Here is a 12994-nt window from a genome sequence, read left to right on the forward strand (position 1 = left end):
TAACGCCTATACCCTCTGACGTTAATCCGTTATAAAAAAGCAATCATAAATCTCTCACAGACTAATCACAAAAGACATAACCAGCAGAGTTAGTCCCGGCACGAATGACATGTAGGTAGTCGCGGAGATTAATCGGTATAAACGCATTTCACCCGGTTTTGGCATGAGAGTACGCGACACAATACTCGCCCGATTATTGGTGTAACGATATTAAAAAAGCACGCCCAAACAGCGAAAAAAAGAGATAATAGTTTGAGCACTATGCGCTTTGCAGCATGCCTTTTATACGATCCCAAGAACATACGGCTTTGTTTTGCATGCTTTGTTTTTATTTTTTTGCTGCTCTTGATGCGTGAAAGGGCGCCAAAATAGTCTTTGTGCGCTTCAGCAATGTGAGCGCGTTGCCTTTCAAAACGGTTGCACATATGCGTTGAGAATAGATTGCAGTAGGATCTTCAACTTATTATATGTTTTTAAGAGTTCTTAATTTAAACTGTCACTTAAGATGAGGATCGGTAACCAAATCTTAGAATAAAAAGCAGCGATAGCGTGAGTAGGGATTGTACATTTAAAACGTGAAGCAGCCTTCGTCTGCATAATGGCACATTAAAATGCTTGATATTCCGTTAGCCATACTGTACTGAAGCTCCATCAGTAATACTGAAGCAGATTTTTGTTATGTCGTATTTACATAAAGGCGACTGAAGGGCCTAATTCATTTTCGTATATTCTCGAAGTTTTATTGCACTTAATGAACACACAGTACTCAAGGATTATAAGGATAAATGTACACTAGTACAGCGCATCTACATGTTTTCCTCCCTCTTTATACCTTCCTCTTTATACTCTTTATACCTCGTTAGTCCTAAGCCTCGTAATTTTGTGGTATCTTACTGTGGCGTCACTATGGAATCTTGCAGCATGATCCTGCTTCACGTTTTGTGCCTGGCGTTCTCGGCAGTATGTGCTGCTAAGAAGCCTCCTCACATCATCCTTATTATGGCGGACGACGTGGTAAGTGCCGCTCGTGGAAGCCATGGGCCGGCATTGTATAACAGGGCGGTGTAGATTCTATTCCATTGCTTTTTTTTGTCGCTCCTTGTGAATGGCTCAAGCGACGCCATGCATCAAGTTCCCTAGCTGTTCGTTCCTGCCTCAGGACCAGCGATGGCAGAGGCGTAGCGTCGCTTCCGCTAATCACAAGTAGAGAAAAAGAAGGAAAGAGGAATGAATATATTATAGTGTTCCTGATCGCGTTAACCGCTTGATCCGCACGGGTATAGTGAAGTTCTGTTTTTCTCAACGAAAGATTGGTATGGTATATGATATATGGTGTTTAACATCCGAAAAGTGCACATGGGCTACGGGAAATGGCATTGTAGAACGCTGTGCTATAATTTCGGCCACCTGGGGTTGTACTTGGAGATAAAATGTTCCATTGGTTGGTGTCGACTCTGTGTACAAAACAGTGGTACAACGTTCCACTAGTGGTCAAATAACAAAACAAGACAAAAACTTTTCTGGACGCTGCAGCCGTCACTGCACAATTCTCTTCACTAGGGACTGTTGCGGTGTAAGCGCGCACGCGAGAAATTCTCTTTAACAATTTTTTAACTGTTCTTGGACTCGCATGCACGATCAGCGTGCGTTGTCGGGCGGAAGCATCTTCAGTGTTCAAACATAATTTTTTTTTGCTCGCAGTGTAACGCTTGTCTCCGAAAATCTGGTTGTAGTAAACACTCTTAACATTTGCATCACTGTTCGGTACAACCACATATGTCACTCAAAAAAAAAAGAAAGCCCATAAAAAGCATTCAAAATAATTAATCTAGTGGCAACCTGCAATGCTTCCACTGCTTTGCAACAGCGCTCGTAGGCCTTTCAGGACTCCGGTATAATTAGAAAAGAAACTATATTAACCCATGCTGCAAATCTACAGGAAGGGAAGCAACCGCTGCTTGTTCATTTTCCAGAGTAGAAATAGCCGGCGCCGCCGTGGTGGCTCAGTGGTTATGGCGCTCGGCTGCGGACCCGAAAGAGGCGGGTTCGATAACGGCTGCAGTGGTCGCATTTCGATGGAGGCGGTGTAGCATCCCTAATTTATTCCCACACTCTATATTTGTACATAGTGTGTATTACCCCTACCCCTATTCGTTCTCACTACCCTCCCCCTTTCTTTGCCTCTCCCTGTCCTTTTATTCCCGCTAGTCGCAGCTCAGGGGCTGCAGGTTTCCATTCAGATGCCGAGGATAGCAACATCTTTTCGTTCCATTTTTATTTTATTAGTAAATAGCCACTACAAACAACAAGTTCTAGAGGCCGACGTGTACCGTGCGATGCCGGTGCACGTTAAAGAACCCCACGCAGTCGAAATTATCCGGAGCCTTCTACTGCGGCGTCCCTCATAGCCTGAGTCGCTTTAGGACGTTATACCCGCTAAAAATTAAACCATCCAAATAGCTTGCGTCTCTGCCTTCATAACATCATGCTGCGGATGTCCCCACACACTGCAGAAATAAAAAAGTAAGGAGAAACGCGATAACGTTGAGCCTCGAAAAGTCATCGAAAGCAGTTTGCCACGACCTCTAACAAAGTTGCATGGCTCGGTTAGACGGGAAACCAAGCACGTGAGAGGCAACTACGGTATGGTTTATCACGTGAATATAATTTTCATTGTGTCATCAAGAAATAATTTGAGGCAGAATAAATGAATCAGCAGAATAATTGCGAAAACTTTCTGGTCGCTATATTTTTTTCTTTCCGTACTCAGCCCGGGTTGAACTAACATGCGAGCTCGCCACCAGCTGCGTCAATAAAATTACTCTGCTGGCGTCCGGAACCTATTCTTTCTATTTATGGAATCTTGGAGGGGTGCAAAACACCCTAACACAAGTTAAAATGTAATATAGAAAAGTGAAACAGCTATTAACAATGCTCAACTTAGGGGTTCAGAGAGTGTTGGCAATCACTGGACTGCCGTAATGTACATCGTCTGCGTCCTGAAGCTTGGCGTTCCGTACATGCTTACCTGGCCCAACCGGCAACTTCGATTATTTTGTAAACAGCAGCTAAACTCACATGAGCTCGAATTCGGGCAAACGTAACCGCTGAAGTGATAATTCCATTCGACTTAGGCTCAGAAGCAGGCGCGAGCAACTATGCGCCTCCGGCCACTGGGCAGCGCTCTAAGTACGGCGCCGGTCGCTGTTGCCAGCACCTTAGCGGTATATACTATAAAGGCTGTACGGAAATTAGGTCTGCAGCGCTCGATGGCGCGTGGACTGCGAAAACCGTGAGCTGTATTATAGTTGCCACCAGCTGCATATCATGTCCTCGAGACACAAAGAAAAAAGTCGCCAAGTTTATGCTCCAGTGATTATACGCGCGGTTCGTTGCGTGGTTTTATACTGTCTATAGAACTAACGACAGTTTCGTTACCATCGATAGTTCAAAAGTGACTCTACTCTTTAGCATGTCAATTATCGATAGAATATATAGTACAGTCGTTCACACGCCTGTCTAGGGCGCTCGAACGGAGCACCCGGGAATCAACTTGTACTATTTACCGGTGCCTTTGGTACGAAATCTGTTTATATGGTGCATGTACATTTCCATGGATCGTGTTTAACTCACCATGTCTCTAAAAGCTGCATCGGGCCCACCAGTCAGCGGCGATTGTTATAAATGCGAAACAGAACACACCGTTCAAGCACTCTAGACAGCTGTGTGGGCGACTGTATTGTCGGTAGTTCTGCATAACTACAACACTCGCAGCGAAGCACACCCCTGCATTGAGTTAAACTGTCATGGGCAGAGCACACCACGCCACCGGTCGCTGTAATTTCCAATACCCCAAGGTCAAACGTCCGGTCAATTTGTTTTTCATGTTGCGAACGGAATGGCAACTACGACGAAACAAACATAGAAAAGAATGGTCCCGCTTTTTCCGTCAGGCTTTTGACAAAAGTGTCGCGGTGCAGTAAAGTTTATCCTCGGAACATCGTTCAGCCCGTCTATAAAAACCACTCGCTGAAATGCTATCTCAGGCAGCACGCTCAGTGCGGCATATAGAGGACTAAAAGAAAATAAAAAAAGCTCTCACAAGAGTTCACGCTCGATCAACGGCAGTAGCTGCGTCCTTGGCCCTTGTTACCCGCAGCTCTCGAGAGAAATGCGGAGTGAGGTGTTCGACCAATAACAAAAATAGAGAGAGAGAAACTATTTAATGAAAAACCAAGACTTTATCCGGCTTGTAAAAATAGGTGACGTGCTACTCTGCGTGTGGAAGCGAATTGGGCATACGGGAGACGAAATAATAAATAATAAGCAATAAGAATCTTAAAAACGAGGCGCCGAAGATTAGAAGTGATAAGAAGACTTGAAGACGTCCCCCCTGACTGCCACAGTCATAAAAAAGGCCCGCATATGCAAGTGGCTTTCACTTCACATGAACCAAGGTCTAAAAATATATGCCGACTTCATGAGAACGCAACTCGGTTGCAATCTCCTGCGGTCGCCTCTCACGCGCAACTGCTTGGTGTGGTATGAGGATTTTGATCCTCTGATTCTATGCAACCCTCGCTGTGCACTCACCGAATAGCCGAACCTGGCGATAACAAGGGCACCATACCAGATGCGCCAATTGCGAAAAGTTAAAAAGGTGGAGACGAAATTGAGTTTGAATAGAATAGTTAAATTATTCCGTCCGCAGTTGAGATAATATTTAGGTGACGTTGATTTGGTATTTATGTGATGTTGATTCAATCGTTGTAGACGCTAAAAAACTTCGCTGTGTGCCCTTTTTCCTTTTGTTTTTCACGTTTTGAACAAATTTCCCGTCGTCAACAACCCGACGTCGTTTCGATTTCTGGCTGCGTTCTGCCACTTTAGAATTAAATATAATTGAACCTTATCACACATTTTCAGCGGTTAATAATAGAGTTAATAATTTAGCTGAGTATTGAATTGGCTGCGCAGTGAGAAATGAGGAGTCTTTTATTTATTCGAAGTGAGTCAAACCCAGCTAAACTGTAGCAAGGAAAAATGCGAACGCATCTTATCCGCGTGAACCGTATTGCTATCCAGGCTGTTACATGACATGCTTCACATGTGGGTTAGAGGAACATTATACCATTAGGTATTTCGCATTAACCTTCAAGTTAACAGCTAGAGCTGGAAAACTGCCCTACTCTTCGCCCTTGCAGAGGTAACAAAGTGACACCGGTGGCTCTACGCTCCAGCCCGCTTGCATAGTAAGTAGAGCGAAACAATAATAATAATAATAATAATAATAATAATAATAATAATAATAATAATAATAATAATAATAATAATAATAATAATAATAATAATAATGGCGCAGTATCTGTCTCATATATATCGTTGGACACCTGAACCGCGCCGTAAGGGAAGGGATAAAGGAGGGAGTGAAAGAAGAAAGGAAGAAAGGGGCGCCGTAGTGGAGGGCTCCGGAATAATTTCGACCACCTGGGGATCTTTAACGTGCACTGACATCGCACAGCACACGGGCGCCTTAGCGTTTTTCCTCCATAAAAACGCAGCCGCCGCGGTCGGGTTCGAACCCGGGAGCTGCGGATCAGTAGTCGAGCGCCCTAACCACTGAGCCACCGCGGCGGGGCCGAAACAAAGTGCATTTCGCATTTTCCTTTCGCAGGGCTGGGCGGACACCAGCCTAGTAGGCTCCCGACAGATCCCGACGCCCAACTTGGATGCCCTGGCAGCACACGGCATCCTGCTGAGCTCGCACTACACGCTGCAGACATGCACCCCTTCACGGGCGGCACTCCTGACGGGCCTCTACCCCATCAGGATAGGTGAGGAGATTAGACGGACACGGGAAAGAGCAGGCAGATTGTAGATTCAGGTCGAAGAGAGAGACCTCGCCCGCACTACAGCTGTATCACGGGTGAGACAGAGAGGTTGAAAGACAGGACTGACCGGTACTGAGGTTTGTTTTGGCAAGAAGCCACGAGCAGTAGCAAGGGCTCATTAAAACCAGTGGCACATATACTTCCTCACGGGCCTCTACCCCATCAGGATGGGTGAGGAGATAAAGATTAGACGGACACGGGAAAGAGCAGGCAGACTGTAGATTCAGGTCGAAGAGAGAGACCTCGCCCGCACTACAGCTGTATCACGGGTGAAACAGAGAGGTTGACGGACAGGACTGACCGGTACTGAGGTTTGTTTTGGCAAGAAGCCGCGAGCAGTAGCAAGGGCTCATTAAAACCAGTGGCACATATACTTCCTCACGGGCCTCTACCCCATCAGGATGGGTGAGGAGATAGAGATTAGACGGACACGAGAAAGAGCAGGCAGACTGTAGATTCAGGTCGAAGAGACCTCGCCCGCACTACAGCTGTATCACGGGTGAGACAGAGAGGTTGAAAGACAGGACTGACCGGTACTGAGGTTTGTTTTGGCAAGAAGCCGCGAGCAGTAGCAAGGGCTCATTAAAACCAGTGGCACATATACTTCCTCACGGGCCTCTACCCCATCAGGATGGGTGAGGAGATAGAGATTAGACGGACACGGGAAAGAGCAGGCAGACTGTAGATTCAGGTCGAAGAGACCTCGCCCGCACTACAGCTGTATCACGGGTGAGACAGAGAGGTTGAAAGACAGGACTGACCGGTACTGAGGTTTGTTTTGGCAAGAAGCCGCGAGCAGTAGCAAGGGCTCATTAAAACCAGTGGCACATATACTTCCTCACGGGCCTCTACCCCATCAGGATGGGTGAGGAGATAGAGATTAGACGGACACGGAAAGAGCAGGCAGACTGTAGATTCAGGTCGAAGAGAGAGACCTCGCCCGCACTACAGCTGTATCACGGGTGAGACAGAGAGGTTGACGGACAGGACTGACCGGTACTGAGGTTTGTTTTGGCAAGAAGCCGCGAGCAGTAGCAAGGGCTCATTAAAACCAGTGGCACATATACTTCCTCACGGGCCTCTACGCCATCAGGATGGGTGAGGAGATAGAGATTAGACGGACACGGGAAAGAGCAGGCAGACTGTAGATTCAGGTCGAAGAGAGAGACCTCGCCCGCACTACAGCTGTATCACGGGTGAGACAGAGAGGTTGACGGACAGGACTGACCGGTACTGAGGTTTGTTTTGGCAAGAAGCCGCGAGCAGTAGCAAGGGCTCATTAAAACCAGTGGCACATATACTTCCTCACGGGCCTCTACCCCATCAGGATGGGTGAGGAGATAGAGATTAGACGGACACGGGAAAGAGCAGGCAGACTGTAGATTCAGGTCGAAGAGAGAGACCTCGCCCGCACTACAGCTGTATCACGGGTGAGACAGAGAGGTTGACGGACAGGACTGACCGGTACTGAGGTTTGTTTTGGCAAGAAGCCGCGAGCAGTAGCAAGGGCTCATTAAAACCAGTGGCACATATACTTCCTCACGGGCCTCTACCCCATCAGGATGGGTGAGGAGATAGAGATTAGACGGACACGGGAAAGAGCAGGCAGACTGTAGATTCAGGTCGAAGAGAGAGACCTCGCCCGCACTACAGCTGTATCACGGGTGAGACAGAGAGGTTGACGGACAGGACTGACCGGTACTGAGGTTTGTTTTGGCAAGAAGCCGCGAGCAGTAGCAAGGGCTCATTAAAACCAGTGGCACATATACTTCCTGACGGGCCTCTACCCCATCAGGATGGGTGAGGAGATAGAGATTAGACGGACACGGGAAGGAACAGGCAGACTGTAGATTCAGGTCGAAGAGAGAGACCTCGCCCGCACTACAGCTGTATCACGGGTGAGACAGAGAGGTTGAAAGACAGGACTGACCGGTACTGAGGTTTGTTTTGGCAAGAAGCCGCGAGCAGTAGCAAGGGCTCATTAAAACCAGTGGCACATATACTTCCTCACGGGCCTCTACCCCATCAGGATGGGTGAGGAGATAGAGATTAGACGGACACGAGAAAGAGCAGGCAGACTGTAGATTCAGGTCGAAGAGAGAGACCTCGCCCGCACTACAGCTGTATCACGGGTGAGACAGAGAGGTTGACGGACAGGACTGACCGGTACTGAGGTTTGTTTTGGCAAGAAGCCGCGAGCAGTAGCAAGGGCTCATTAAAACCAGTGGCACATATACTTCCTGACGGGCCTCTACCCCATCAGGATGGGTGAGGAGATAGAGATTAGACGGACACGGGAAGGAGCAGGCAGACTGTAGATTCAGGTCGAAGAGAGAGACCTCGCCCGCACTACAGCTGTATCACGGGTGAGACAGAGAGGTTGACGGACAGGACTGACCGGTACTGAGGTTTGTTTTGGCAAGAAGCCGCGAGCAGTAGCAAGGGCTCATTAAAACCAGTGGCACATATACTTCCTCACGGGCCTCTACCCGATCAGGATGGGTGAGGAGATAGAGATTAGACGGACACGGGAAAGAGCAGGCAGACTGTAGATTCAGGTCGAAGAGAGAGACCTCGCCCGCACTACAGCTGTATCACGGGTGAGACAGAGAGGTTGACGGACAGGACTGACCGGTACTGAGGTTTGTTTTGGCAAGAAGCCGCGAGCAGTAGCAAGGGCTCATTAAAACCAGTGGCACATATACTTCCTCACGGGCCTCTACGCCATCAGGATGGGTGAGGAGATAGAGATTAGACGGACACGGGAAAGAGCAGGCAGACTGTAGATTCAGGTCGAAGAGAGAGACCTCGCCCGCACTACAGCTGTATCACGGGTGAGACAGAGAGGTTGACGGACAGGACTGACCGGTACTGAGGTTTGTTTTGGCAAGAAGCCGCGAGCAGTAGCAAGGGCTCATTAAAACCAGTGGCACATATACTTCCTGACGGGCCTCTACCCCATCAGGATGGGTGAGGAGATAGAGATTAGACGGACACGGGAAAGAGCAGGCAGACTGTAGATTCAGGTCGAAGAGAGAGACCTCGCCCGCACTACAGCTGTATCACGGGTGAGACAGAGAGGTTGACGGACAGGACTGACCGGTACTGAGGTTTGTTTTGGCAAGAAGCCGCGAGCAGTAGCAAGGGCTCATTAAAACCAGTGGCACATATACTTCCTCACGGGCCTCTACCCCATCAGGATGGGTGAGGAGATAGAGATTAGACGGACACGGGAAAGAGCAGGCAGACTGTAGATTCAGGTCGAAGAGAGAGACCTCGCCCGCACTACAGCTGTATCACGGGTGAGACAGAGAGGTTGACGGACAGGACTGACCGGTACTGAGGTTTGTTTTGGCAAGAAGCCGCGAGCAGTAGCAAGGGCTCATTAAAACCAGTGGCACATATACTTCCTCACGGGCCTCTACCCCATCAGGATGGGTGAGGAGATAGAGATTAGACGGACACGGGAAAGAGCAGGCAGACTGTAGATTCAGGTCGAAGAGAGAGACCTCGCCCGCACTACAGCTGTATCACGGGTGAGACAGAGAGGTTGACGGACAGGACTGACCGGTACTGAGGTTTGTTTTGGCAAGAAGCCGCGAGCAGTAGCAAGGGCTCATTAAAACCAGTGGCACATATACTTCCTGACGGGCCTCTACCCCATCAGGATGGGTGAGGAGATAGAGATTAGACGGACACGGGAAGGAGCAGGCAGACTGTAGATTCAGGTCGAAGAGAGAGACCTCGCCCGCACTACAGCTGTATCACGGGTGAGACAGAGAGGTTGAAAGACAGGACTGACCGGTACTGAGGTTTGTTTTGGCAAGAAGCCGCGAGCAGTAGCAAGGGCTCATTAAAACCAGTGGCACATATACTTCCTCACGGGCCTCTACCCCATCAGGATGGGTGAGGAGATAGAGATTAGACGGACACGAGAAAGAGCAGGCAGACTGTAGATTCAGGTCGAAGAGAGAGACCTCGCCCGCACTACAGCTGTATCACGGGTGAGACAGAGAGGTTGACGGACAGGACTGACCGGTACTGAGGTTTGTTTTGGCAAGAAGCCGCGAGCAGTAGCAAGGGCTCATTAAAACCAGTGGCACATATACTTCCTCACGGGCCTCTACCCCATCAGGATGGGTGAGGAGATAGAGATTAGACGGACACGGGAAAGAGCAGGCAGACTGTAGATTCAGGTCGAAGAGAGAGACCTCGCCCGCACTACAGCTGTATCAAGGGTGAGACAGAGAGGTTGACGGACAGGACTGACCGGTACTGAGGTTTGTTTTGGCAAGAAGCCGCGAGCAGTAGCAAGGGCTCATTAAAACCAGTGGCACATATACTTCCTCACGGGCCTCTACCACATCAGGATGGGTGAGGAGATAGAGATTAGACGGACACGGGAAAGAGCAGGCAGACTGTAGATTCAGGTCGAAGAGACCTCGCCCGCACTACAGCTGTATCACGGGTGAGACAGAGAGGTTGACGGACAGGACTGACCGGTACTGAGGTTTGTTTTGGCAAGAAGCCGCGAGCAGTAGCAAGGGCTCATTAAAACCAGTGGCACATATACTTCCTCACGGGCCTCTACCCCATCAGGATGGGTGAGGAGATAGAGATTAGACGGACACGGGAAAGAGCAGGCAGACTGTAGATTCAGGTCGAAGAGAGAGACCTCGCCCGCACTACAGCTGTATCAAGGGTGAGACAGAGAGGTTGACGGACAGGACTGACCGGTACTGAGGTTTGTTTTGGCAAGAAGCCGCGAGCAGTAGCAAGGGCTCATTAAAACCAGTGGCACATATACTTCCTCACGGGCCTCTACCCCATCAGGATGGGTGAGGAGATAGAGATTAGACGGACACGGGAAAGAGCAGGCAGACTGTAGATTCAGGTCGAAGAGAGAGACCTCGCCCGCACTACAGCTGTATCAAGGGTGAGACAGAGAGGTTGACGGACAGGACTGACCGGTACTGAGGTTTGTTTTGGCAAGAAGCCGCGAGCAGTAGCAAGGGCTCATTAAAACCAGTGGCACATATACTTCCTCACGGGCCTCTACCCCATCAGGATGGGTGAGGAGATAGAGATTAGACGGACACGGGAAAGAGCAGGCAGACTGTAGATTCAGGTCGAAGAGACCTCGCCCGCACTACAGCTGTATCACGGGTGAGACAGAGAGGTTGACGGACAGGACTGACCGGTACTGAGGTTTGTTTTGGCAAGAAGCCGCGAGCAGTAGCAAGGGCTCATTAAAACCAGTGGCACATATACTTCCTCACGGGCCTCTACCCCATCAGGATGGGTGAGGAGATAGAGATTAGACGGACACGGGAAAGAGCAGGCAGACTGTAGATTCAGGTCGAAGAGAGAGACCTCGCCCGCACTACAGCTGTATCAAGGGTGAGACAGAGAGGTTGACGGACAGGACTGACCGGTACTGAGGTTTGTTTTGGCAAGAAGCCGCGAGCAGTAGCAAGGGCTCATTAAAACCAGTGGCACATATACTTCCTCACGGGCCTCTACCCCATCAGGATGGGTGAGGAGATAGAGATTAGACGGACACGGGAAAGAGCAGGCAGACTGTAGATTCAGGTCGAAGAGAGAGACCTCGCCCGCACTACAGCTGTATCAAGGGTGAGACAGAGAGGTTGACGGACAGGACTGACCGGTACTGAGGTTTGTTTTGGCAAGAAGCCGCGAGCAGTAGCAAGGGCTCATTAAAACCAGTGGCACATATACTTCCTCACGGGCCTCTACCCCATCAGGATGGGTGAGGAGATAGAGATTAGACGGACACGGGAAAGAGCAGGCAGACTGTAGATTCAGGTCGAAGAGACCTCGCCCGCACTACAGCTGTATCACGGGTGAGACAGAGAGGTTGACGGACAGGACTGACCGGTACTGAGGTTTGTTTTGGCAAGAAGCCGCGAGCAGTAGCAAGGGCTCATTAAAACCAGTGGCACATATACTTCCTCACGGGCCTCTACCCCATCAGGATGGGTGAGGAGATAGAGATTAGACGGACACGGGAAGGAGCAGGCAGACTGTAGATTCAGGTCGAAGAGAGAGACCTCGCCCGCACTACAGCTGTATCACGGGTGAGACAGAGAGGTTGACGGACAGGACTGACCGGTACTGAGGTTTGTTTTGGCAAGAAGCCGCGAGCAGTAGCAAGGGCTCATTAAAACCAGTGGCACATATACTTCCTCACGGGCCTCTACCCCATCAGGATGGGTGAGGAGATAGAGATTAGACGGACACGGGAAAGAGCAGGCAGACTGTAGATTCAGGTCGAAGAGACCTCGCCCGCACTACAGCTGTATCACGGGTGAGACAGAGAGGTTGACGGACAGGACTGACCGGTACTGAGGTTTGTTTTGGCAAGAAGCCGCGAGCAGTAGCAAGGGCTCACTAAAACCAGTGGCACATATACTTCCTGACGGGCCTCTACCCCATCAGGATGGGTGAGGAGATAGAGATTAGACGGACACGGGAAGGAGCAGGCAGACTGTAGATTCAGGTCGAAGAGAGAGACCTCGCCCGCACTACAGCTGTATCACGGGTGAGACAGAGAGGTTGAAAGACAGGACTGACCGGTACTGAGGTTTGTTTTGGCAAGAAGCCGCGAGCAGTAGCAAGGGCTCACTAGAATCAGTGGCACATATGCTTCCTCGTTCGGCGCAACCTCGGCACTGGTGAGAACTGCCGATAGCAGCGCCATCACTCGGGAGCACTCCGTCTACAGCAATGATCGTTGTGGACGACAAGCTGTTTTCAAACACTGTACGTTATGAAAACATTTATTTGGAAAGAGAGAAACTGCAACCAGGTTTCAAGAGTGACGAAAGGAGCCCAGAGTTACGGTACCAGCTGCACTGATTTATCAGTGTGTACGAGTGCCGGTGAAAAGCGGGCTGGGTTTTAATATACGAGTACGACGGTGTTTCTGCGCCTGACCGGTCTGGACGGGGCGTTCGAATATAACGATTAATCTGTCGGAGTGACCATGATTGTACAACTAGTCGTTTTCGACGCACTTTTGCCGAATTTTTTCTTTCGTGTATATGTAAGCTTTTTTTAGCTTCGCCTTTTACGTTGACTTT

At 49.5% G+C, this 12994-nt stretch overlaps 1 protein-coding gene across 2 annotated transcripts in view; it reads left to right on the top strand.

The window, feature by feature from the left end:
* The window catches only part of LOC144097093 (arylsulfatase B-like), a 30664-nt gene that overhangs the window by 263 nt on the left and 17407 nt on the right, over positions 1 to 12994 (top strand). Inside the window, exons 2-3 of one of the 2 annotated variants that reach the window (XM_077629881.1) lie at positions 921 to 1014; positions 5675 to 5834. In XM_077629881.1, coding sequence (XP_077486007.1) covers positions 922 to 1014; positions 5675 to 5834 — 253 coding nt within the window. In that variant the 5' untranslated portion in view covers position 921. Of the gene's footprint in view, positions 1 to 920; positions 1015 to 5674; positions 5835 to 12331; positions 12356 to 12994 lie in introns of those variants that run through there. The other variant, XM_077629882.1, reaches the window with a different exon arrangement.

The sequence above is a fragment of the Amblyomma americanum genome, chromosome 7 (assembly GCF_052857255.1).
Source record: "Amblyomma americanum isolate KBUSLIRL-KWMA chromosome 7, ASM5285725v1, whole genome shotgun sequence".
NCBI lineage: Eukaryota > Metazoa > Arthropoda > Arachnida > Ixodida > Ixodidae > Amblyomma > Amblyomma americanum.